This window comes from Narcine bancroftii, chromosome 2 (genome assembly GCF_036971445.1).
Source record: "Narcine bancroftii isolate sNarBan1 chromosome 2, sNarBan1.hap1, whole genome shotgun sequence".
In the NCBI taxonomy this organism is placed as follows: Eukaryota; Metazoa; Chordata; class Chondrichthyes; order Torpediniformes; family Narcinidae; genus Narcine; species Narcine bancroftii.
The window spans coordinates 27,461,202-27,488,821 of NC_091470.1; the positions used below are offsets into that span (position 1 = coordinate 27,461,202).

The 27,620-nt window shown below is 39.6% G+C and overlaps 1 protein-coding gene and 1 long non-coding RNA gene across 11 annotated transcripts in view; one reads left to right on the forward strand and one right to left on the reverse strand.

Moving 5' to 3' along the window:
- The window catches only part of vrk1 (VRK serine/threonine kinase 1), a 71,795-nt gene that overhangs the window by 10,434 nt on the left and 33,741 nt on the right, over positions 1 to 27,620 (reverse strand). For 8 of the 10 annotated variants that reach the window (XR_011351089.1, XM_069916162.1, XM_069916157.1 and 5 more), the window contains 5 exons: positions 23,776 to 23,868; positions 18,508 to 18,640; positions 9,114 to 9,234; positions 6,181 to 6,239; positions 4,560 to 4,738 (listed from right to left, as the gene is read on the reverse strand). Coding sequence is in view for 8 of the 10 variants with exons in the window: in XM_069916162.1 (XP_069772263.1) it covers positions 4,560 to 4,738; positions 6,181 to 6,239; positions 9,114 to 9,234; positions 18,508 to 18,640; positions 23,776 to 23,868 (585 nt within the window). In the remaining 2 variants the exon portion in view is untranslated. Of the gene's footprint in view, positions 1 to 1,501; positions 1,928 to 2,171; positions 2,257 to 4,559; positions 4,739 to 6,180; positions 6,240 to 9,113; positions 9,235 to 18,507; positions 18,641 to 23,775; positions 23,869 to 27,620 lie in introns of those variants that run through there. The other 2 variants (XR_011351090.1, XM_069916159.1) reach the window with 2 other exon arrangements.
- On the forward strand, positions 9,426 to 27,608 carry LOC138753304 (uncharacterized). The gene is made up of 3 exons (XR_011351092.1): positions 9,426 to 9,637; positions 16,554 to 16,650; positions 27,428 to 27,608. It is a non-coding gene; the product is annotated as an uncharacterized lncRNA (long non-coding RNA).

A 27,620-nucleotide genomic window follows, 5' to 3' on the forward strand; every position in this document is an offset into this window, starting at 1 on the left:
GTAATAAATCAACAGCTACAATTCTTAGCTACCAATGAGTACCGCGCATCTTTTCCCTTCATCTCTGCCTCATCATTACCATCTGAACCCTGCTGCGCTGAACAGATTGGTTTGATAATTACACACAATAACTGCAGTGGGCACATAACCCTCAGCTGGCACAGGGCAGATCCTGAGCGGCAAGTTCCATATGTAAACTGCACTGATTAAGTGCATGAGGTACACCCTCCCCTGCCTGTCTGCAGCTCTGATTAGCAGCATTCAAGCATTTACATTACCATATGTCAAAAATCACGAGGTAGTGGGTCAGTAAAGAGTTACAAACATTTCAAAGCACCATTTAATCGATTGTTCTGTCCTACTTTAGAAATATTACAGTCATAATGCAGTCCTGGACTCAAAAAAAATGTACAATCTCAAGAGGTAAACCTTTAATCAGGATTTCACACCACTTTGGAGATTCTCATTTTCACTTGGTTGTCATGTTCTCTTCATTCTGGTGGAACTGTTACGACATGTCAGCAGGTCATTGCACCCCACTCAAATGGGCATCTATCAGTTTCATCCAAAGTAGCCAGTGCTGTGACAGATGAGTTACAAGCAGAACCTCCACCTTACTCAATGTACTTTTCAGAAGTTACATGAAAGCTTTCAGAAAAAGAAACTAGTTGATTTTTTTTCCTCCCCTGCACAAGCTGTCATCCACCAAAAGTGACAAAATTATATGTCTCTTTTCCTCAAGAATCCTAAACTTTTCATGCAAGACTCAATATTCAAGCATTGGGGCTTAAGGAACTCTACCAGGTTTTTTTTTTATTAAAAAGCAGATCCTTGCTGAGGCTGCCTTCACCAGGACCTCGACAATCTCTCTCCAAGGTCCACGTGGCATGCTCTGTCATGTCAATATCTTCTGTTCTGCATCATTAAACTTCCTGAAGTACATACAGCAATGCTGGAGAAGTCCCATTAAGGGCAGTAATCACGTTGGCTGGTTTGAGATGGATACGTAGTGCACTATTTACATTTAAAAGCAGTGTCCGTCACTTTAAAATCAATGCAATTTTCAAAAGTCAGCAACTATTGCAATGGAAATAGTAATTCAATTATTCATCATCGAACTTTTCTTGGGCTAAAAATGTTACACTTGCGAGCCAACCAACTGCATGCAGTTGTTCATTCTGCACTGTCAACCAGAAGTATAATGTATACTCCAGGGGGTCACTTTGTTTTTAGTAGTAGTCTTTTTTTTTTAAATATTTTATTTTCAATTTTCCAAGACTCCCACAAATCCAAAAACAATCTTTCTCAACAATGATGTACTTCATTCAGAATCCATTCTTCCCCCTGCCCACCCCTCACCCTTTCCTCCCATACTACAAGGAAAAGATCATGTAAATTAAACAAACACAAAGAACGAAAAATCTATGGAGTCACAGACTTTTAAAGGAACCAAATATAACCCCAAAGTAAAATGAGAAAGATATGAAACAAGAGCATGTCATCTGTGCCACGACCCACTTCATTTATTATCTCAATCGTTCCACTATTAGTATGGATTTTCTTTCTTTTCTTCTATTTAGGAGTATAACTTTATCTGCATCCCTAAATGTTGTAGATAAGGTGACCCATACCCTAATGAATGTGTCATATTTTCTCCATAAATTGCATGTTATTTTCTCAAGGGAAATACAACTCCATCTCAATATTCCATCGGGTAATGTTTAGCTGGGAGTCTGACTTTCACACGACTGCTATACACTTCCTGGCTACCAACAAGGCGATCTTCAATCTTGCCACTGCAAGTTCAATCTCCACTGCAAGCTTCTTGCAGTCCAGGCTAGTACTCTTAAGAACAATTTGACTTCAATTTTGTATTGTTGGGCACATAGAAGAGAGAGACTGCGACTCAATTGAAATTAGATATCATCTGCAGCAAAAAACAGAAAGCAACAAATGAATGTCCCAGTTTTATAAAGAAATTCCATCACATTAAAGCATAAATGTGTTGCCCCCAAATTCTTTTTAAGAAGCACAAATTTCCAGCTCTACAATACGCAAGCATCACTTTTCCACACTTGGCTACTTTCCACTGCAACCATTAGTTGATCAATAAACAAATCATGGTTGTGCACATTGTTATTGTTAAATTCATGAAGATTCTAGAATGTTACCTTTAAGAGTTCAGCAAGTGTTTCACTTGGTTTTGCCCTCTTTGTTTGGTTCATATATCTCTACCAGTTGTCACAAGGGAAATGTCTATAAAGAAGGTCAGATTGCAAATGCCACTTGAAAATAGTCTACTACTGGCCCTTTATCCCCACGACTGTCAATGTGATCATCTGTTGTAACTATATACTGCAAAATAGTGCATTCAAAGGATAGGCAAAATTAAGCCTGTTCATTTTAATATTGCTCAGTTCTCTTGACCAGATAAAGTGGGTGACAGGTTGATATTTCTATATAGAAGAATGAAGGTAAAGACAATTTGAGGAAATACCTTTAGAAATTGCAATAAGTTTACAATTCAAAACACTAAATGTAAGGATAGAGGAAACTAAATCTGGGCTACCAAAGGAAACAATAGTAATTTGCAGTAAAATAATGTGCAGGTCAATGGGGAAAAGAATGAGGGAATAGAACTGATTCAATTGGTCTAGAAATAGCTAACATAGACAATGAGTAATCTTGCATCTTTAAGCATGACCAGGAACAAAATGCATCACTTGCTACTGTTGTCAATTTGGTATTAATACACCACTTCCGTGATCTTACAGAAAGCGATCTGGTTAAATAAATGATAAAATAATTCATACTTTAACTGCAAGTTGATTTCAAATACATTGCCAGTTTATTTTGTGTAGAAGGTCCAACTGGCTTGGAGTGGTCAAAATAGCTCTTTCACCACGCAAAACCATTAAACCAGATTACAATTATGGCATAGAAATAGGCCAACTTAGCTCTTCTAATCCATGCTGGAAGCTTTCTCCCACCTAACCCCATCGACCTACATTCAACCCGTAATCCTCCATCCCTTTAAATCCTAATATCGAGCCTGCCTTCACCACTTCATCTGGAAGCTCGTTCCATGCACCCCACCACTCGTAGTAAAGAAGTCCCCCATCATGTTTCCTTTAAACTTTTGCCCCATAACTCTCAACTCGCGTCCTCTCATTTGCATCTCTCCCTTTCTTAATGAAACTATCTATACCCCTAATAATTTTAAATACCTCAATCAAATCCCTTCTCAACCTTCTCTTCTTCTTTGGCTTGGCTTCGCGGACGAAGATTTATGGAGGGGGTAAAAGTCCACGTCAGCTGCAGGCTCGTTTGTGGCTGACAAGTCCGATGCGGGACAGGCAGACACGGTTGCAGCGGCTGCAGGGGAAAATTGGTTGGTTGGGGTTGGGTTTTTCCTCCTTTGCCTTTTGTCAACCTTCTACTCTCCAAATAAAGACCTAACTTATTTAACCTTTCCCTATAACTTAGGCCCTGTAACCCTGGCAACATTTTAGTAAATCTTCTCTGCTCGCTCTCTCCAATTTGTTGACAGCTTTCCTTTTCTTTGGTGACCAAAACAGTACACAATACTCCAAGTTTGGCCTCAACAATGCCTTGTATAATTTTAACATAACATCACAACTCCTATACTCAATGCTCTGATTTATAAAGGCCAACATACCATAATCTTTCTTCACCACCCTACCCACATGTGACTTAACCTTCAGGGAACTATGTATCATTATTCCTAGATCCCTCTGTTCTGAACAATTTGATTCATGCCCATTATGAAAAACAATAAGTTTTATTTATTCTAAAAACTCCAACAAGAGAATTATTTATACATACCAAAGTCAATCTGAGTCACCGTTTTATACTCGTTTCAATTAGTTTATAACAGGACGAGACTGAAGCCTAACATCCTCCCAATATTGCAAAAGGGATTAAAAAAAAGCTTCAGCTCAACTTAAGAATGGGTTCCATAACACCAAGTAGAATCAAAGAAATAATTTCAAAATTAAGAGCTTAGAGAGAACACAAGCTGTTTCTGACTGGTTTTCCTTCAGTTGAACAAGAATGCGGAGTTTTTTCCTCAACAAGGTAAAGGTTTCATTATCGTCGTGTAATACTACATTTAGAATGTAAAATTCATGAAATTCCTCAACTTTTGCCTACTGTAAGGCAGAGAGAGTTGCCACTTGTCCAATGCCCCTCACAGAAACCTACAGCACCAGGTGTTCCTACGCAGTCTCCCCTACAAGTATTGACCAGGCCTGAGTCTGCTTAGCTTCCAAGATAAATTTCAGGCAAATTCAAGGCTCGACTGTGAATGAGTTTTTAACTATTATTCTCTTGCACTCAGTCTAACATGTAACCTCACCAATGTTGGAAATAGTCACACTCCATTGGCCCATTACTTTCATCGTTTTAAAAGCTTGTACATTTGCACCCCATAATCTGCATTACAGAAAAACTAATTTCTGTAAATCACTATTTTTCCTTCTGAATGGGATAAGGAAAAATAAAGGTCATTAATGAAATTGAGAGAACATAAATCGTACCCGTGCCTTGGATGTTGATGGAGCATCACCATTGGATGTTGTTCCTAAAACTAAAATACCATCATCTACACAGCCAATGGATTTAAGTCCTTGATTGAGGATTTCTCTTAGTCGCTGGTACCGGGGTCTTTCTTTGTACCCAAGCGATATCACATCTTCAAAATATTTTGATAATTCAACTGTATAAAAGAAAAAATTTCAGTCAGCAAAAAATCATTTGAGGTCAGTGGTGTGAAATGTTAAATTTGTTTCTCTCATATTTTTCATCATGTTCTTTCTTATTTAAAAAAAAGTCTCCTTGGAAAAGTGCTCATATGCCAAGATAGATTAATGACAAGGAGTTTATTGTCAATATTCATACTTGTTGCGAAACACAACTTTAAAAAAAAACTACAGTAGTATACTTAACTGAATTAAAGAGTGAAATAATTTAAAAAAACAATATTCACAGCTATCCTCGTGGAAACTAGTGTAGAAGTCCTCCTTTTGAAACTTGCCCTCCACCAGATATCATAGCTCATGTTTAAAGAGGGTGGCATGGTTGGCAGAGTGGTTAGTGCAATGCCTTTACAGCGCCAGTGATCAGGACCTGGCTTCAAATCCCACACTAGCTGCAAAAGGCTTGTTCCTCTTCCCTCTGTCTGCATGGGTTTTCCCCAAGGGCTCCGTTTTCCTCTCACCCTTTGAAATGTACTTGGGGTGCAAATTGGGCGGAATGGACTTATGGGCCGAAATGGCCTGTTACCGTGGTGTATTTCTAAATTTTTTTAAAATTAAATTTAGAAATAGTTGTGTATAAACTCAAAACAAATATTTCATTTTTGTAGGCCATTCCCATACGATACCAATTAAAGTTTCAATGGCTAAAACAGACTTCAGGGCTTCACTGATAAATAATAAAATCCAATGTATCACTGGATTGGATTTAGATCAAGGCATGTTCTTGCTTTATTTTTCTTTTAAAAAAAGTGTACTGGCCTAATTGTTAAGCGCCTAACAAAAATATGTTGAAATCATTGCGGCCTTTTTTTCCCCTTTAATCTTGCAAAATGATTGTACAAAACTAACTTATAAAAATAGGGGAAACACAAGAACTGCAGATATTGGAATCCTCAGCAATGAGGATCTGGAGAGATTCTATAGGGCAAGTAGCATCCATGGAGAAAAATGGACTCAATAATTTGAGTAGGAACCTTTTTTGAGACTATAGTGAAAAAGAGGGAAGTACCAAATAAAAAGGCCAAGAGATTAAAGAATACAAGATAAATGAAAAGTTGGTGTGGATAGACAGCAAGAGGAAGAGGCCATGGTAGAGGGGAGGGGAGCATAAGAAGTGGGAACAGGTTTAAAAAAAGATGAAAGCAGTGGAAACTAATAGGAGTGGGGGAATAAACAAATATAATTTGATAAAGAAGCCCAAGAGAGATAACTATGCTAGTTCCACCATCAAGGCTGACCCAAATTAATAAAATTCAAAAGAAAAATTTGGAATAGAATTTAAGACATAAAATTTTACTAATTATTCACAATTAAATTGAGCCGTCTCCTTAACCATTTTTCCTATCTTCAATATCCTTATAAGAAATAAGGAAACCTTGCATGGAAATTTAGAATTTCCCACCTGGCTTATTTTTGTAAGGAAAGCATTTCTCCATCAAACTTGGCAAGTTTTCTCTGTATCTGCAATGGAGAGAAAGAAAAAAAAATCAGAAAGACTTGATTTCACTGTCAATTATAACCAATGGGATTTGGGCATTGAAAGGAATAGAGCAAAAATCTTTATTTATTTTTGAATCACACAAAAAAATTGCAAAGCTAGAAATCTAAAATGAAAACCAAAAAAATGTTGCAAACAGTCCATTTCCTGCCTTTCAACCAACTCTATCCACGACTTGCTTATTACCCTCCCCACCTCACATTTTAGCAGTGCATAACCTCTTCTGCAAGTATTTCCTGAACCCTTCTGAAAGCTCAAAATCATCATCTTGACTGGTTCTCATCCATCTATAAATAGCACGGTTTCCCTTTTCATCTTTGAACCATATAGTCTCATCTGATTATCCTGCCGGCTTTCTTGCCTGTGAACTCTATCCAGGAACATTAAGTCCATGACCCCGATTCCCCCTTAAAACAATGTTTCAGGGTTAGGCAAAGTCTCATCCAATTATCTGTTCCTTCTTTACTAGTTTCATAGGTTTAAGTACAGTCACTCAGACCTAGTCTTTTTGTCTGCCCTTTGACAGCTCTGCCTTTTAAACTATCATCTACCTTCCATTTCTAGCTCTATATTCTCTCTTCTGAACTGAGGCGTTTTCTTTTGCAGTCAAGCAATTTTTATCCCTCCCTGAACGTTCCACTATATTGATCCTTGCCATTTTGATTTCACCTTCCATTTCCAACGAATACCTCAAGAAACTTCTGAAGACTTCAATACTAAAACACCTCTCAAATCATGCATTTATCTGTATGAACCTCCACTTACTGTATTTGCATGGAAGGAAAATGTAAGAATGGGGTTTAGGGAGTTTACCTTTGTTTTAAGAAAACCAAAATCAAAAACACTTTCCCGATTCATCACCAGAACCCTTTGTCTTTAATTCAAGGAGTAATCTCCTGTCCTCGTAATCATATTTTCAGTTTCAACTATTTCTAATGACAAAGGTTCTTGTGCTTCAATAATCAAGGAAAATACTCCTTCCACAGTTTCTAATCCATAGTCTAATGAACACAGTTTCCCCATCCTCAGAGTCAAGCACCACAAAATAGATTATTTGTGCCCATACAGGTCCACCATTGCCTCATTACATTTTATAGTCCAAGGCTCTTGTATCTTCTTTGCAACAGCAATTTAAGTTTTAAAGTATTCGTCCAAATGCTGTGTAGGTCTACATCTCACTGGTCCTCAGGCAATACATTCTAATTTTCATCCATCTTCTGAGTGGCGGGGGGAAAAAAAATACCAATCTTCCACAAGACCCTCAAACATCTCACCTACTCTGAATGGGAAAATGTCTCAGTATGCCTATTAATTGGGTTCAACTTAGGCAGTTCTCCATCTCCCATTGACTACTTGTAATGCTGAACCCCAAAGTAATTGCCCTTACAATTTCTATGCTCCATCTGGTCTCTTTTGAAGAGACCCCAATACCAGCTACCCACATGAAAATTTTATAGTTCTGAAAAAATAAGATGCCAGTCCTTCTCAGCTTTCAACTTCACCTCTGTGATATCAACAATATAATTTCCATAGGTTTAAGGCATTGGTGAGGCCAAGTTTGGAATATTGTGTGCAGTTCTAGTCTCCAAATTATAGTAAGGTTATCAATAAGGTAGAGAGGGTGCAGAGATTTACTAAAATGCTGCCTGGATTGCAGTATCTAGAATACGGAGAAAGATTGAGTAGTCTGGGTCTTTATTCATTGGAATGTAGAAGGTTGAGAGGGGATTGGATGGAGGTATATAAAATTATGAGGGGAATAGATTGAGTAGATGTGAATAGGTTCTTCTCCTTGAGGGTAGGGGAGATTGGAACGAGGGGTCACAAGTTAAGGGTTAGGGGGCAAAACTTGAGAAGTAACATCGAGGAAGCTTCTTCACTCAGAGAGTGGTGGCTGAGTGGAATGACCTTCTGGAAGAGGTGGTTGCGGCAGGGTCAATTCTGTCATTTAAGAGGAGATTGGATGTGAGGGGGTTGGAGGGTTATGGGGAGGGAGCAGGTGGGGGGACGAGTGGAGTTTCACTTAAATCAGTGTGGACGAGAAGGGCCGAGATGGCCTGTTTCCTCCCTGTAATTGCTGTCTGGTTATCACTGCCTTCAATTCATCAGCTTCGCTTGTCAGATCCCTTGCATCAAGTGCAATCCAGTTTATCATTCCTCTCATCTGCCTGGAGACATGACCTTTATCTTATATTTATTGTTTCCACAACCCCCTACTGTACTTCTATCTACCAATACAAATTGAGGCCCATCCTTCAGCACAACATATTGGACCCATTCCAGTTCACATGCAACTCATTCAACTCACATCTTCCGCTGAAAAATCTAAAGTCCTCTCTGCAAATTTCTTAAGCCAAACATTTACTCATCTCCTGATCCTCAACCTCGCTAGCAAACAGCCAGCTACATTTAGGAACTGCTTTGAAGAGGTACCCAAACCTATGTGCATGCTAGTTTTGGTGTAATGTGTCATATTAAAATATGACACAAGCTTCTCGGACTTGGTTTAGGGGCAGCACTTTGCCTTTAAGTCGGGAATTTGCAAGTTGTCACTTTGAATTGAATACTTAATTCTGGCCAATGCTCTTTCACAGCAGTGGGTATGGTGGTCTGTTAGACATGAAATTTATTGAAGCTGTTACAACATCAAATTTGCTCACTGATAGTCTGACGTTATTCACGATGGGACAGAATTGAACAGACCATTACAGCAATTAATTCATAGTTTAATTCAGGCTAGTTAATAGACAGCTGTTCCATCACGTCTAAAAGGAGAGGGGCAGGATAATCTTTCTTGTGAATTACATTATGAACAATGCATGCATCCATATTCTTACTTGAGTTTTTCATCTCTGACATAGTTTGCATCCTTTAGATTGTCATTCCAGGGCAATTTCCCTCTAAGCCACTGTAACATGCAATATCCCAGGTTTTCCAGGTCACCACGTCTGGAAGCAGCTGAGGGGAAGGAATATTAAATGTATTAAAACGCAATTTATATTTGAAATAAAAAGATTAAAATCCATGCACAAAAAAAACAGGCAAATTCAAAATTGCCAAAATGTATTTCATTTATTATGACAATTGACAACTGTGACATCACTACAAATAGAGAAAATATGTAATTCAATTGAAAAAAATTACAGATAAATTTGGGAAGAATATGTAGCATCTGATGCAGAGGAGTAAATAACTTCCGTAATCAGCCATGTCAATTGTGCTACATTATTCATTTAGATTGTGTCACTAATAGATGTTAATTAGAGGTCAGGTATTTTGCCAAAAGATGGAAGGGCAAAAGTAGTTTAACCTGCTGTCTTAAAGGATGACCAAATTGGAGCAGAAAGATGCAGGATACAAGGTCAGATACTCAGTACTAAATCATAATTTCCAAGTATAAAAATGGTGGTAAAATATACTATTGTATTATAATAATCCAGGCAGTAATTTCACTGATTACTGAAATGACAATTCGGACTAATGACCATTAATTCAAGAAAAAAAGACTTTTTTTTTGGTAAAACAAAAAACTCAATTGAAATACTTTGGACTTTGCATTCGTGCTATCAAAGCCCAATGATCCACATCAAAAATAGAAATCTGATTAAAGTACATTAGTGGAGAATTGGGTCTCTGCAGATCGACCAAGAGCTGCTACTCAGTGGGACAAGTTTAAACACTAATAATAGAAATTATTACAAGCATCATGTCATTTTAATCACACATGCAAAAAGGCAGCTGATGCATTCAGTTTGTAGAAAACAGAAACGCTGGAGGAACTCAGCAAGTCTCAGAGCCTATAGGAGGGAAAGATCATCACCAATGTTTCGGGCCTGGGCCCTTTGTCAGGAGAGCTGTAAATCAGGCAGATGCCAATAAAGCACATGCCAATTGGTAAGGGGTTGAAGTGAAAGCTGAGAAGCAATAGGGAGAGGGGGCAGAGGGCAAAGAAAGATAGCGCTCTGAAAGAAGGGAAGGTGGTAGGGAGCTGAAGGAAGTGCAATAGTCTCGAACAGTGGAATAGTCTAAAGCCCAAGGGCTTTCAACCTGAAGTATTAGGTCAACAAGATAATGCGCGACCTGCTGGGTTTCTCCAGTATTTGTGTGTACTGCAACATGTTAACCCTGTTTCTGGTTGTACAAACACAGCCTGGCTTGCCAACTGTTTCCAGCTTTTATTTTGCACATTTTCATTTCAGATTTTTCAGTATCTCCAATTTCTCAGGATACAAAGAAATACCTCGACACATTTAAAGTGGATACGATCTTGGAATCAATCACAAATGTGGCTAGACAGCTAGAAAATGCAATGTTTAGAATACAAGACGTGGGAGGAATTGGCCTTATGGCTCCTGCTCAGAGTTCCAATGACTATCCTTGGGTCTTTACCTGTCTATTTGAACTTGACATGTTCAATGATTTAACCTCTACAATTCCCTGCAGCAGAGAATTCCAGAAACTCAACTTTCAGAAGAAATTCTTCTCATCTCATTCTTAAAGGGAAATATCCCTTACTTTTAATTTTGTTTCCCCTTGATCTGGATTCCCCATAAGAGGCAAGATCCTTTTAGTATCATTTAAAATAGATTTTATAGTATTTTTCTCTGCATTTACGTAATCCAATAGAGGCATTCAAACATAATATAGTTGACAATGCCTAACAAACAGAAGTGCTAATGTTGTCAACAGAAATAGTGTAAATTCTTTAATCCAAGTCAATCAGCTGAGAAGAGATTAACTACTTCTATCGTTCACTCAGTTGCCTCAAAACAGTCTAATGGAGAGTTCAAATGAAAGGAATAGGGTTCTTTAAAGTTGGATCACTGCTGAGGACCATTTTAGAAATAATCTAACTGACTGAAATCAATTTCATCCTGATCATTTTTCTTCTAAAAGTGATTTAAATCTCTATTATAATAATCTATGGTGCTTCCTAACCAGAGGCAATACCCAAAAGGCCACTGGGTCAATTTGAAAATATGATATTCTCCTTTAAATTAATCAGTAGATACAGGAGTTTTAACTCTTTGGAAGAATATAGTGGGACTTTTAAATGAACAAGAAAACTGGTTATACTTTGAAGAGATGAATTTCTAAAAATAACAGTACGTAGAAATACCATGTTGGTAATACAATTTGGATTAGGAGTCTACTTGAAATATTATTTTACAAGACACACAAGCTGCATGAATCTAATGCTGCATTAACCAAAGCACACACATCTTCACATGATTAAAATGGCCAAAAGAGTAATTTTCCAGTCCATATAAAGACATGGGTAATTTGTTCCTTTTCAGTATAAACTAAAGGTTATAGTTTAATGCGATAAAGAGTTTAGTTAACTTGCTCACTAATGACTGAAATCAAACCTTGCGTGATAATGTTAAAGACTCCTACCAAGCTGTAGCAAAGGGCCAATTATTAATCAGCAGAATGTCATGTGAATGAGATTATCTTTAGATAAATTACAAGTTAGTTAAGGGTCACACAGCCTCTGGTGCAAGGTCGTTCTAGCATCTGACTAAATTCATTACAGTGACATTTACTCTCAGTGCGCAATTCACACTGCACGTTACAAATTATTCTACTAGTCAACTCTAGATAAATGCACATCTGGTCCAAACAACAAATTTTAATATTTCTTATTCAATCCTAGGATATAATTCTATAAAAAAAACACTTCAAATTCAATCTTGCTTTTCTAATATGGTATTGATTATACACTCATTCCCTTGAAGTTAAAGAAACAAAAACTATTTTACTTTGAATTGATAAGAACATGTCATTTTGATAAATATGAATGTGCAGAATGTTGAATTTGAACATGTCAAATATGAATGGTGATAATTTGAAACAAACCCCTATAATGCAATATCTCTACCATCTTCAGTGAATCTGTTGCTCGTGTATAATGAGCAATGAGGATATTAAAGTTGCGTTTTGTCCAAAAGCAGCAGCCAAAAAAACAGTCTTGTCCAGACCAGCACAAGTCAAAACTAGAGAACAGATTGCAGCCATTTTTGGAATTAACAGGATCTTGCAGTTAGGACTCTTTCCTCACACTTTTCATCATGTTCACAGCGACACAAGGATCCAAAAGCAAAAAGAGTCCGTTGCACACAAAAAATGCCAATAAATTGAAAAAAAAATTCAGCAAGAGGGGACACAAGATTAAAAATGAAATCCTTCAACTATTTTGTCAACGAAAGAAAGGGCTGCCCTACTTTCTTGTGTGGCTTTGCAATAAGACTAAATAATTTATCAAAGTGCCAGATAAATTAGATATGGACCTCAACAGAATGACAAATGCTTTCAAGGTTATCATATCACTTCGTGTTTTCATATATAATATCAAGATTTCAAACCTTAAAAGATTGAATCAATTTTGATGAATCTGACATACCTACTTTTACAAATCCAGCCTTTTAAAAATGGAACACAGATTCAATACAGAAGGGTGCACAATTATCTAAATGATGCAACACATTGAAGGGAAAGGAGGGGTGAAAAAGATTATTAACCCAATTCACAAGTTTCAAAAAAATTTTTCCCAATCATCCACAACTTCAAAAATATGTCCCAGTTCCTTAACCACCATTCCATTCAGTATTTGGGCTACTGCTAAAGGCATTGACTGCATACAGGTAACAGGAACAAATCACCTGATGGCACACTGCCCTCTAGCATTCTTTCAATGAATGCCATCATTTTACTTGACACAGAGGGCATCACACGAGATTCCTTCTGTCTTTGTTTGACATCACAATTCAGTCATTGTTCCTGAACAATAATCAAAATCCAGATAATTGCCCATTTTTCTCAATACCATGATTAGAGCAAAAGACTCATTAAAAAAAAAATAAGGGAATCAATTGCACCCCGAGGATTGATGCTGACCTTTGGTACTGACTGCATTGGGTTCATACCTCCCTGTGACCGGATGGGTTTTACCCTCACCCCTCGGGGTTACAAATTGAAATTAAATTTTGACACACCACGGTAAATCGGTGCGGACTAGAAGGGCCGATATGGCCCGTTTCCGTACTGTAATTGTTATATGGTTAATTCAAGAATAAACAGATTTTCATGTTAACAATCCAGTCCTTTACCACCACATCTTCAGGTGACAGCACCTGGTCAACTTTCAGGAACAGCTGTGGTCTCCTTTAAATTTCAATGTAATTGAAAAATCACTTGCATACATTTTTTATTCTCTTTAGCAACCCGCTGATACAAGTACAACTTGCTTCTATAACAGGGGTTGCCGTTACACAGCAGTTACGAGCGTGACTTGTTCCATGAGGTCCAAGTTATGTGGCACAAATTTCAATAGTCTTGCTTGTGCCCTTTTCCCTTCACATGCTCCCTTGTAGCCTGCTCCCTTCATCTGCTGATTATAGTAGTCCAGTTTCCAGATCCTGCTTTTCCTTCTTAAATTACCAGTTTATAATTCCAAACATGATTTTCTTCAGAAATTTCTTCTGAGTTCCACATATCTGAATTCAGAGCACCGTGGACGCTGAAACAGTGAGACGTGGATGTTGGAATAATGAGAGAGTAACCAATTTGGGGCAGCAAAGTTGAAGATCTTTTAACATCACGGAATAATTTAAAAAAAGAAAATTTAATATTACACCAATTTTTCTTCAGTTTGCTGTGAGTCGCCATTAGTATTGCCTAGTGCCCCTTACAGTAAGGGAAAGAGAAGCAAGAGTTACAGATTGTACATTGATTCACCTCCAGCAGCCAGAGGCTCCAGTCCATCCATTGACATCCCGAGCTCCAGATTCACAACTCCGATTCGATCAAGAAGCCAACAGTGCTTGAGGCCTTTTAGAAGCCCTTCTTTCTCTCAGCATCCTCTCAAATCCCAGTTTGATACCTGGCTCCCATGAGCCAATCTCCAGAAGTCTGTATTGGTCCTTTGACCACATCGCCAGCAGCCTGTGGGGGTCTTTCAGCTGCTGAGCTCCTTGGTGGTCCGCTGCCATAGTCACCAACTTGTAGAGTCAAATCTTATGCTTTTCCATGGGTTTTCCAATGCATTGAAGTTGCTTATAAGAGTTTTCCTTTGAACATCATGCCTCTGGAATAAGAAACATAGGAAGTAGGAACAGGAGTAGAGTAGGCCAAAAATGACCCATCGAGCCTGCTCCGCCATTCAATAAGATCATGGCTGATCTAATTTATGACCTAACTCCACCTACCCGCCTTCTCCCCATATTTCCCAATTCTTCTATCATGTAAAAATTTATCTAACCGAATTTTAAATATGTTTAATGAGGCAGCCTCAACCACTTCGCTGGATAGAGAATTCCAAACATTCACTACTCTCTGGGAAAAGCTATTTTTCCTCATCTCTGTCCTAAATCTACTCCCCTGAATCTTGAGACTGTCCTCTCGTTTTAGTTTCCCCGGCCAGCTCAAAAAACCTTCCTACATCTATCCTATCCATACCCTTCATAATCCTATATGTTTCTATAAGATCTCCTCTCATTCTTCTGAACTCGAGCGAATACAATCCTAGACAATTTAATCTTTCATCATAAGTCAACCCCTTCATCCCAGGGATCAACCTAGTAAACCTCCTCTGAACTGTCTCCAAAGCCAGTATATCTTTCCTCAAATATGGAGACCAGAACTGGACACAGTACTCCAGGTGTGGTCTCACCAGTACCTTATACAGTTGCAACATTACCTCCCTACTCCTGAATTCAATTCCTCTAGCGATGAAGGCCAACATTCCATTTGCCTTCTTAATAACCTGCTGCACCTGCAACCTAACTTTTTGCGATTCATGAACAAGCCCTCCCAAGTCCCTCTGCACAACAGCATGCTGTAGTTTTTCACCCTTTAAGTGATATTCAGCTCTTCTATTTTTCTTGCCAAAGTGGATAACCTCACACTTACTAACATTGTACTCCATCTGCCGGACCTTTGCCCACTCATCCAGCTTAACTATATGCCTCTGCAGACTCTCCACATCCTCATTACAATTTGCTCTTCCACTCAATTTGGTGTCCTCCGCAAACTTGGCTACACCACATTTTGTCCCCTCCTCCAGGTCATCAATGTAAATGATGAACAGTTGTGGGCCTAACACCGACCCCTGCGGCACCCCACTTACCACTCTCTGCCAACCAGAAAAACTCCCACTTATCCCGACTCTCTGCCTCCTGTCAGACTTCTTTGTCATCTCCTGCATATGAACACATTTGATTCACCAAGTCCAAACTTTTATTTTTTTTAAATCTCATTGTGTATACCACAGGGTTGCTAAATTCTAATTTGGTGTTTGAGAGATGATTTGATGTTTCGTCCAGATAACTGTAATCCTGGCCACGGTGCCTGGAAGGTGATAATATGGAGACGCATGGAAAGGCTGGGTGGTACCAGGTGATTAGTAGCATTCCTCAAACAATTTTAGTATGTCACAGAAATATGTGATTCTTTGAGAAAAGGTCCACAAGCTTTTTCTTTTCTTACTTGAATCATGATTGTAACATCCTACCTTATCCCTCTCCTGTGTTTTCCTAATCATTGCAAGTTAATGCAACTGAAAAGGAACATGAAACATTATAGCACAGTACAGACCCTTCAGCCCACAATGTTGTGGTGATCTATATAAACCTACTCAACTAACTAAACCTTCCCTACCTCACACTCATAAGTCTCCATATACCTTGCATCCATGTGCCTGTCTGAGAGTTTTTTTTAAATACCCCTATTGTATCAGCCTCCATAACCATCCCTACCAATATATTCCAGGCACCCACTACATTGTTAAAAAAAAAACTTAACCTGACATCTCCCCTAAACTTTCACCTTGTTCAGATGTCCTCTGGTGTTTGCGAGGAAGTAAAAGTTTGTGAGAAATTGGTATGAAGAGTAATGTAATTGTCTGGTGAAACTTCATATATAAAGCAGAGAGAGAGGGGAAAAAAACAGAATGAGGGATAGAACATTGCGCAAACAAAAACTAGAACCAATGCAGGTCACTTAGCCTCCAGTTTAGTCCATCATTTACAGTTAGAGTGGATCCAATTCGAACTCCATACAGTCAACTACCTCCAGCAACCTTGCATTAACTTGCTCATCGTAAAACTGTACCGATAATGAGTATTGAGTATTGCCTTGTACATTTTACAACGTACCAACATTCTTACTTGCTGCAGGTGACCAGGTACTTTGGAAAAAAAAACTACAAAAAAATAATTACAATAGAGCACAATTGAATTTAAAAAATAATTTTTTTTTAAATATTCACTATCCTCTAGAGCAAAAAAAAGTGACTACAATAGTGATCTTTCTGTGGTGTCAGAACAGTCACCAATTCATGTAACAAGCCAAGATTCAAGAGCCTGATTGCTGTTGGTAAGAAACTGTTCTTGTACTTGACGTGCTTGTCCTCGAGCTTCTTATCACTGCTACCTTTGGGCAGAGGGTTGAAAGGTTTCACCAGAGTGATGGGGCTTCACTGCTACCTTTGGGCAGAGGGTTGAAAGGTTTCACCAGAGTGATGGGGCTTCACTGCTACCTTTGGGCAGAGGGTTGAAAGGTTTCACCAGAGTGATGGGGCTTCACTGCTACCTTTGGGCAGAGGGTTGAAAGGTTTCACCAGAGTGATGGGGCTTCACTGCTACCTTTGGGCAGAGGGTTGAAAGGTTTCACCAGAGTGATGGGGCTTCTTTATGAGGTAAAACAAAGGATTCTGTTTACACTGTGGTTGTGAAAAAACACACAAGTGCTGGAGAAACTCAGCAGGTCAAACAGTGGCTTTATGTAGCAAAAGTGAAGATACATCACCAACGTTTTGGGCTTGAGCCCTTCATCGGGCTTCTTTATGGCGTTGGACGGGAGGTGGGAGCCGGCGTTGGACGGGAGGTGGGAGCCGGCGTTGGACGGGAGGTGGGAGCCGGCGTTGGACGGGAGGTGGGAGCCGGCGTTGGACGGGAGGTGGGAGCCGGCGTTGGACGGGAGGTGGGAGCCGGCGTTGGACGGGAGGTGGGAGCCGGCGTTGGACGGGAGGTGGGAGCCGGCGTTGGACGGGAGGTGGGAGCCGGCGTTGGACGGGAGGTGGGAGCCGGCGTTGGACGGGAGGTGGGAGCCGGCGTTGGACGGGAGGTGGGAGCCGGCGTTGGACGGGAGGTGGGAGCCGGCGTTGGACGGGAGGTGGGAGCCGGCGTTGGACGGGAGGTGGGAGCCGGCGTTGGACGGGAGGTGGGAGCCGGCGTTGGACGGGAGGTGGGAGCCGGCGTTGGACGGGAGGTGGGAGCCGGCGTTGGGTTTGGATGTGTTGCAAAAAGTGGAACCATCAACATCAACCTCTTATTGGTCAAGATACAGTGAAGGATGGCATTAAAAGGTGGGCTTCATGTTGAGAGTAGTTGCATAACTGCCTCCAGAAGAATCTATTTATTGCCATGAACAAGTCACATTTGTTGTTTTATTGCAGCATCACAGTACAACCATTCATATAAACCTGACAAAAATAAATAAAAATAGTGCCAAAGTCAAAGAAAGGCAGTGTCTTTGGTTTAATGATCCTTCAGGAAAATGATGGCAGCAGGGAAGAAGCTGTCCTTTGCCAATAAGTGATCATCTTCAGGCTCCTGTTGTTTTTAACCCCTGATGATAGCAGAGTGAAGAGGGGGGCATGGTCAGGGTGGTGGGGTCCTTGAAGATAGAGGCTGCTTTCTTAAGAGACCGCCTGTTGTAGATATCCTCGATGGCGCAAAGTCTGTTGTCCTTAAGGTCACAGGCCAAGTCAACAACCCTCTGGAGTTTTCTCTTGTCCTGAGAATTGGCACCTCCGTATCAGACAGTGAAAACTGAAAGCTTTAAGAAGGCCATCTGCCAAGGTATAATTTGCAGTATTCATGCCATGGAGAACATCTCTACTCAACTGATATTCGAGCTATTCAATTTCATTTTTCCATGATCCTATTATCAAATACTTACCCTCAGAGTTTGAATTATTGCACAGAATTCAAACTAGAAGTGCCACAGTATCCAAAAGCCATGAGAAATTTGGACAAAGTTAAAATTGTCCCTTTGAGGAAACAAAGTCACTGTAATCAGATAGTAGTTGTGAACATTTAGATGGGGAAGATGATATCCAACTATTTCCATAATAAAAGTTTATAAAAACTAGTTCAAAAAGACAAAACACAGTATTATAACATGATTAACAAAACAGCCACCGAACAATAATATGCTCCCCACACTTACCTACACCTTTATGTGCATCAATACTTGTGAACTCAAGAGTACCATCATGGCACCTCTTTGGATCTTCCTTGTATTCTTTATGTACTCCATCTGGACAATATCTATAGGCAAGGCCATAATCAACTAAATATACCTAGGAAAATTAAAATTATAATGCAAAAATCAGAACTGTGTGTGACAAAAATCATCCAATTTAACCATTCACAACCTGCTTTCATAGATAATCACAGCTTCCTCATGTCTGGTCAAAATAGTGGCAAACACAACAGGATTCACAATACAGATTTTTTTTATATAAAAGCAATTCAGCTTGAGCCTTTTCAAGCTACCTAACTGCAAGGACCTCATCCTCACCTCCAAAATATTTTCTTTTCAGTTTACATTTGCATGGTACTAAGTGGACTTGCCTCCATTATAACCACACACCTGCATTCCAAACCTCGTTATTAAAGTCACAGCCTCAACATCATTCTCAATGAGCAATGCACTTTGCACTCCAGGTCACTTTGCTTCTTGCCCTCCTTTGAGAATTAAACACTATTATTGGCTTGACTCATTCTTACGACTAAATTATACCATCTCGAATTTCTCAGCATTAAATATCATGTTACCTTTCTGCCCATTACATTTTGCCAAGCTATTTCTCAAGCCCCATGACTATTCTCCTAGACTTTCAACATGCTACCAAGTTTTGCGTCAACTTCTTTTCTTTGGCTTGGCTTCGGGGACGAAGATTTATGGAGGGGGTAAACTACAAATTGGGAAACTGTACACAACACATCCAAGACATTAACATGCATGAAAAGCAGCAGGAATTGCACTGTACTCCTCCCTCCAGGCTGAATTATAACCATTCATTATTGAACTTCGTTTCCCACTGCTGAGTCCATTTTTTTTGTGCACAGCCTTTTAATTCAATGGCATTCAAACTTGATCCAAACCTATCATGTAGCATTTTATCAGACAGATTTCCATTTCTGCCTTGAACAAATACATGCTGGAATTTTTTTTGCAATTTTCTTTAATTCAGTCCAATTATTTCTGAAGTAATTTTCCCCCCATCACTGAGTGACAGGTGTTTACTTACTGGGGCTGCCTTCACTTTTTTTGAATAAAGATACAAAAATCTGAGGCCCTCTTCCTGAATCTACAAGATGTTTAGAAGATTATGGTTTTGGCATCTTTAAATTACTTCCTTTCTTCTTCCCTCAGCAACTTCAAACACATCAGGTCTGAACCAGATGATTGTTAACATGAAGCACAGTGAATGCTTTAAGTATAATTCATAAGATTTTAGCCCAACCTGATTCTCAACCTTGTACCGACATCCTAGTAGCATTTATTCCCTGGTAAAATATGCATTTGAGTCCTGAAAACAACTTCAATTTGCTTCTCCTTCAGGGAGAAGGAAGTGGACATTTCAGAATCTTACCACTCCGAGGGGTGTTTGGAGATTTTGGAAAACAAAAAGGAAGAAAACACAAGCCGTTTTCTTATTTTCCTGGCTTCTATAAAGCTAATTGTTCCTTTCAATTTTGCAGGAGTAAATTCTCTTCCAAGGCAAACTCCAAATCCTTCAGGAAAATATGCAGTATGCAATGAGTTCTACTGGAAAACACCTTACTGCACAAGACAGAATAAAGCTCAACTGCATGTGTTGTAAAAGTTTAGGGATTTTAAAAAAAAAACAAGGTCCTTTCACCAGATGTTTACGCTGCTCTAGTAATGATCCAAAATGAGTGGTGGACTAGCCTCGCCAAACGAACCCAGCTCAGCGCGGACATTGGCGACTTCAGGGGTTTCTACGAGGCTCTAAAGGCTGTGTACGGCCCCTCACCCCAAGTCCAAGCCCGCTGCGCAGCTCAGACGGCAAAGTCCTCCTCAGCGACAAGATCTCCATCCTCAACCGATGGTCAGAACACTTCCAATCTCTTTTCAGTGCCAACCGCTCAGTCCAAGATTCCGCCCTGCTCCAGCTCCCTCAACAGCCCCTAAGGCTAGAGCTGGATGAGGTCTTCACCCTGGATGAGACATATAAGGCAATCGAACAACTGAAAAGTGGCAAAGCAGCAGGTATGGATGGAATCCCCCCAAAAGTCTGGAAGGCTGGCGGCAAAACTCTGCATGCCAAACTGCATGAGTTTTTCAAGCTTTGTTGGGACCAAGGAAAACTGCCTCAGGATCTTCGTGATGCCACCATCATCACCCTGTACAAAAACAAAGGCGAGAAATCAGACTGCTCAAACTACAGGGGAATCACGCTGCTCTCCATTACAGGCAAAATCTTCGCTAGGATTCTACTACATAGAATAATACCTAGTGTCGCCGAGAATATTCTCCCAGAATCACAGTGCGGCTTTCGCGCAAACAGAGGAACTACTGACATGGTCTTTGCCCTCAGACAGCTCCAAGAAAAGTGCAGAGAACAAAACAAAGGACTCTACATCACCTTTGTTGACCTCACCAAAGCCTTCGACACCGTGAGCAGGTAAGGGCTTTGGCAAATACTAGAGCGCATCGGATGTCCCCCAAAGTTCCTCAACATGATTATCCAACTGCACGAAAACCAACAAGGTCGGGTCAGATACAGCAATGAGCTCTCTGAACCCTTCTCCATTAACAATGGCGTGAAGCAAGGCTGTGTTCTCGCACCAACCCTCTTTTCAATCTTCTTCAGCATGATGCTGAACCAAGCCATGAAAGACCCCAACAATGAAGACGCTGTTTACATCCGGTACCGCACGGATGACAGTCTCTTCAATCTGAGGCGCCTGCAAGCTCACACCAAGACACAAGAGAAACTTGTCCGTGAACTACTCTTTGTAGACGATGCCGCTTTAGTAGCCAGCTCTTCAGCGCTTGACGTCCTGCTTTGCGGAAAATGCCAAAATGTTTGGCCTGGAAGTCAGCCTGAAGAAAACTGAGGTCCTCCATCAGCCAGCTCCCCACCATGACTACCAGCCCCCCCACATCTCCATCGGGCACACAAAACTCAAAACGGTCAACCAGTTTACCTATCTCGGCTGCACCATTTCATCAGATGCAAGGATCGACAATGAGATAGACAACAGACTCGCCAAGGCAAATAGCGCCTTTGGAAGACTACACAAAAGAGTCTGGAAAAACAACCAACTGAAAAACCTCACAAAGATAAGCGTATACAGAGCCGTTGTCATATCCACACTCCTGTTCGGCTCCGAATCATGGGTCCTCTACCGGCATCACCTACGGCTCCTAGAACGCTTCCACCAGCGTTGTCTCCGCTCCATCCTCAACATCCATTGGAGCGCTTTCATCCCTAACGTCGAAGTACTCGAGATGGCAGAGGTCGACAGCATCGAGTCCACGCTGCTGAAGATCCAGCTGCGCTGGGTGGGTCACGTCTCCAGAATGGAGGACCATCGCCTTCCCAAGATCGTGTTATATGGCGAGCTCTCCACTGGCCACCGTGACAGAGGTGCACCAAAGAAAAGGTACAAGAACTGCCTAAAGAAATCTCTTGGTGCCTGCCACATTGACCACCGCCAGTGGGCTGATATCGCCTCAAACCGTGCATCTTGGCGCCTCACAGTTTGGTGGGCAGCAACCTCCTTTGAAGAAGACCGCAGAGCCCACCTCACTGACAAAAGGCAAAGGAGGAAAAACCCAACACCCAACCCCAACCAACTAATTTTCCCCTGCAGCCACTGCAACCGTGTCTGCCTGTCCCGCATCGGACTTGTCAGCCACAAACGAGCCTGCAGCTGACGTGGACTTTTACCCCCTCCATTAATCTTCGTCCGCGAAGCCAAGCCAAAGAAGAATGCACTGAAATTATCTTGTTGCAGATGGATTATTCTGTACTCTTTTATAGTCTGTTTTTCTACGCTCCATCAGATGGATGTCACCCCAATATGTCCTAACAATCTCCTATTCACGTAATTGCTCGATTTTAAAATTCTCAATTTTTAATTCACTCATGCTCTTCCTTCCCCTAATCCTCTCCATCTCAACTTCCCTCCCCATTTTGGTCTTTTGAGAATCCCTGATTGTGACCACTCTGCCAACAGTAGCCACTTCTTTATTGCAAAGGTTCCAAACTCTGGAAATCCCTTCAAATCTTTCCACCTTTTCTCACATTGATCCTTAAACTATCCTTCCACATCAAGCTTTGGACACTTTCCGTAAAGATCATTAAGGCCTGGCATCAAATTTTGGATGGAGATAAAAATCAAAAATTTTTGATCAATATTTCTCCCATGAAATACCTTGGGCACTGCATCAAAGGAACTAAGAATAGCTTTTTTTTAAAAAAAATTAAGGGATGTGCACTTTGCAGGCTTGAACCAGTATTTAAATGGCTCGAGAAGATGATGACAGTACATCTCTTTGAACTGCTGCAGCCTTGAAGTGTGGGTATAGACAATCCTATTAGGGAGGGAATTCCAGGATATTGATCCAAAAAAATACAAGCTATTAAAAAGGCCAGTAAATCCAGAAACTCCCAGCTTTGTTTAGAAACTATATTTAATTAGAACTTCAATTTAGGCAATTTAAAAAGTTTATTTGAATTTCAATTTCAATGAGTGAAGTCCTTGGGGGGGAAGTTTCAATGGAGATTTACAAGGCATATTTTTTTTTTTAAGATGGTACTTTCCTCCAATGCATTGGCAGTGATGGCAGAAGGTAGTACAGCAGTGTGTATGAGGCATTTAGATAGGTACAGAACATGCAGGGTATGAAGGGAAATAGACTATGCTGAGATTGATGGGATTAATTTAAAATGGGATCATGGTTAGCATGTTCTGTACTGTTCTATAATGTCTTGGGTGCAAGAACAAGAGTGGAGAGCAGCTGCCCCTGCCCCTGGAAGTGGTAAAATTGATCAATGAGGTTCAGCAAGCAAGGCTGCCAAAGGCTGGAGTCCTCTTTTACATTAAAACGAAGCCATTTGATTATTGGTCAACATTTAAACACATAGGTCCTTTCCAAAACAAGAGATCAAGCAAAACAAGAAAGACCAGACACCAAATTTGCTGATGCTCATTTATAATTAAGACGAGTGAAAACATTTTAATTCCAAAGTCTGCAAACCCTTGGAATTTAGACAAGGAAGTTTCCATGCTGAGATTAATAATTTCTGAATCTTGAAATCAAGTGACAATGGGTAGCAAAACATATTAACCACAAATTGAAGAAACTAACTTGAAGATCCAAACCTTTTATCGACTTTTTGAATTCTCTATAAATAATTTATAATTGCTTTAAACAAAATGTAAAAGTAAAAACCTCATTAGGATTCTTGTAACTGAGAAGAAGATTGGAAGCTTTGATGTCCCCGTGCACATATTCATGGTCATGGATGTATTCTAGTATGTCAATCTATCAAAAAGAACAAGTGCAAGTTAAGCTAATTTAGCAAGGAGTCATCAGGATTTAGATCCTTCAGCAAGCGCTCTTACGTGGCAAAGTTTCATTCACAAAACAGCATTCAATGCACACATATATTCAAATAAGTATATTACTTGTGATCTTCTATCCTTCGATTTCCAATGAACTCCAAAAGTTGCACATTTAAACTCTATAGTGTGTGGGAATGCTTTTCAAATTAAAATAGAAACTAAGCATCAGCTCAAAAGACTGCAAATAAAGCTTTCCCACTTCGAAATCAGGTGGTTTATTTCAGTGCAGCTCCACAATCTACTCTCAAATCCAAAGCCTTGCCACAAGCTGAAATCTTGAAAACAATCGAAAGCAGAGAATACACTAGAAATACTGAATCTTTAATCTAATTTCCAATATGATCATACTTTTGTCAATGTGTTAATACTTTAAATATATCATTTCTGGGGACAATATTCTTCCATATTTAAAATCTCAATAAAAGATGCATGTTACTTGAATTCCTAACTTCTTCAAACATCAGCACACTGTTACATTGCTCAGGAAACAGGCGAATGATAGTTTTCTCAACTTTTGCATCAGATAATTCATCCTTGAAAAAGGCTTTGAAGCAGCAGGCAATGAGATTTTATAAAGAATTTACTGTTGGAGTTCACATGAACAGCCATTTCATATTTAGCCATTACTTTCAACACGATTTGTCATGCAATTGGACACAGATGGCCATCTGCAACACTTTCCTCATTTCCCTCAACTTTATCTCTGCCAACAATGAGGTGCATTTTGCTTTTACAGAAAACTCTTCAAGGATTAATTTAATCAGCAGTATGGTTATGGCTGCAATAATCTTGACCATACATTTAAAAAAATACATATTAGATTAGGTACCTTTGCTCATGCCGTTGTTTTTCTCAATATACATTTCCTATTTCAGCAAGATCTAATTTTAATCAAAAAATGTATGCAGTTTGTGTTAACGTCATTTTTGCCTGTGGGGTAAACTTCCATTTCACTGGCTGATGTGAACACACTGGTTCACAGTAATAATGATGGCGAATACAAATATGGTTCATAAAGCATTACCCATTTAAATTTGTACAATGAAAGAACTACACACTAGAGTTAATATATCAAATCCTCATCAATGAACAAGTGTTTTACAAGAGAAAAAAAGTAATGGCAACATCTACATGCCAAGAAAATCTTGATCGATTATAAACAAATAGAATGATTCACAAAAGCCATGCTCTGGTGATGGACTGAGTTCTGCTTTGCCCACATTACCCCAATACCCAACTCTTCCATTTTTGATCACATCACCAACCTTATACAGTATATACATCTCCTATTCACAGTAAGTGGTAGATGAGTGGGTCCTCTTTCTCTCCCCCCACCCCCCACAAAAAAATCAGGATCATTAACAATTTTTTAATCTCCTTATAACTTTCCTTCATCAACATCCCTGGAAGGTCTTAATTCATTAATCTCTATCTCAGATACACAGAGCAATTCAGCCTCTACAGTCCTCTCCAGTGGTGAATCCAGAGGATTCACCCTCTCAAAAAAGCTTCTTGTCATCCCAGACATCAACTGTCAATCCAATATTTTGACATGATTACCTCTGCTGCCAAATTGCACAAAAAAAAACTGAGATCGGCATTGGTTTCCATATTCAATAAGAAATAATTATGGCACTCATTATTGCCTGGAGTTTACTTTTTCACCATCTTCCGAACTCTTCACATATACATTCAGTTCTGCTATGTCCCCTTTCCTTCCACTTCAAAGGCATCTATTCCAAGTTTACAACCAATTCCATCTACACTTCATAAATCCATATTTAGGTGTTAAAAATATTGGACTTTGATAGATTTTTTTCCTGGAAATTGTATTTTCTGAACTACAAAACATGTCTGATATAATATGTCAAACCTCACTCAGTGAGGTCAGATTCCACTGTTACAAAGTAAATGTTCACAGAAAATTGTCCCAATTGCCATCGATTTTTTTTAAGTTTCCTCAAACAATTAGCCATTGAAGTGTGCTATTCTTTTCCTCTATGATTTCCCTTAATGTCTGAAACTATTGTGCAAAATAGCCATAGTTTATGACTACAGATGACAAATTATTGCAAAGCTATCTAACCATGTGCAACCAATGGTCACATGGAGAACGTGTTTACCACCTAGTTGGTTTTCTCTTTGCAGGTGCCTGCAAGCTCACACCAAGACACAAGAGCAACTTGTCCGTGAACTACTCTTTGCAGACGATGCCACTTTAGTTGCCCATTCAGAGCCAGCTCTTCAGCGCTTGACGTCCTGTTTTGCGGAAACTGCCAAAATGTTTGGCCTGGAAGTCAGCCTGAAGAAAACTGAGGTCCTCCATCAGCCCCCCCCCCCCCCCCCCCCCCCCCACATCTCCGTCAGGCACACTGTACTCAAAATGGTTTTCTCTTTCCTAACTGAAAGACCAATTGCTACACCCACTTCTGTTATCATTTCAACTAATGATCTCCAAGACTGTGTGGATTAGTGAATAATGAAATTATACAAGTGAAAATCATTTCAGCTGATATTCTGAGTGTATTTTTGGTGTTGAATGATCAAATAACTTGAACTTCAGGACTCCAGAAATTAAAATTTAGAACTCAAAACCAACACAAGATCCTTGTTCCTTAAATCAAAAAAGTACACTTGGGAAATAACTACTTTAAAAGCAGACAGCACAAATCATCACTACTGAGTGGGTAAATCATCAAACATCAAGGTGAAACTTTAAAATTCTTTCAATTGTAATAAATGTCTTAAAACAACTGAAAGGCAATTTCAGCACCCATCATCGTCTTTGTCCACTTTCAATCTGGTAAACCCTAGAGGGCTCGTGAGAATAAGAAACAAGACCAGATTGAAAAGACAATGATATGAATGGCTAATTACACTAAGTTTATAATAATTTAGATTGTTACAAATCCATTAATAGTCCGAATAACAATTCATCCAAATCAATTCACCAAGCCTGGGGAATCCAAGCTAATGCCCAGGAGCCACAGGTGGTACTTGAACCCTGGCCACACAGCCCATGAAGCGCCAGTGGAAGTTTATTTTTGCCATTACACATATTAATGTACAAGATGTCTTTAATTAGGCAAAATTAATTTTAAACTACAGTCTGCAACTTAGCTTGCAGGGAATGCTTTTATGCAAATTTAATTACCGCAAATTAGATTTTAATTTAGAATGTTGTTTGATGTTCTGTATTGCAATGATTCATACGAGGCCAGGAGGCTCCATAGATTGCAGCAAAGTGTTTCATGAATGTTCAGTATTCAATACATTTCCAGCCCAAAGATACAGTTTAAAAGTATTTCAAGCCCAAACTGCATGAGGTTACTCTATTCAAGAAATACTACAAAACCAACATAAAAATATAAAGTTTTGAATTCACTTAAACCGCAAACATTTAAAAATCATAATGTATACATAAAAATTAACTATCGTCAAAATTTATCCATAATCTTATACATTTCTTCATCTTGCAGATACATTTCTGAAGATTATGGGTGGTACTCAAAGATGAAATTGAGCACTGCAGCATCCATTTTACAGCAGAGGTTGACATCAGCACAGTCCAAGCATGAAATGGTACAAAAATGCAACAGTGGGATTGAGCATCTTTTGTTAAGTCACCACAGAAACAAATCAGATTGTGTTAATAAATGAATGAAGATTTTG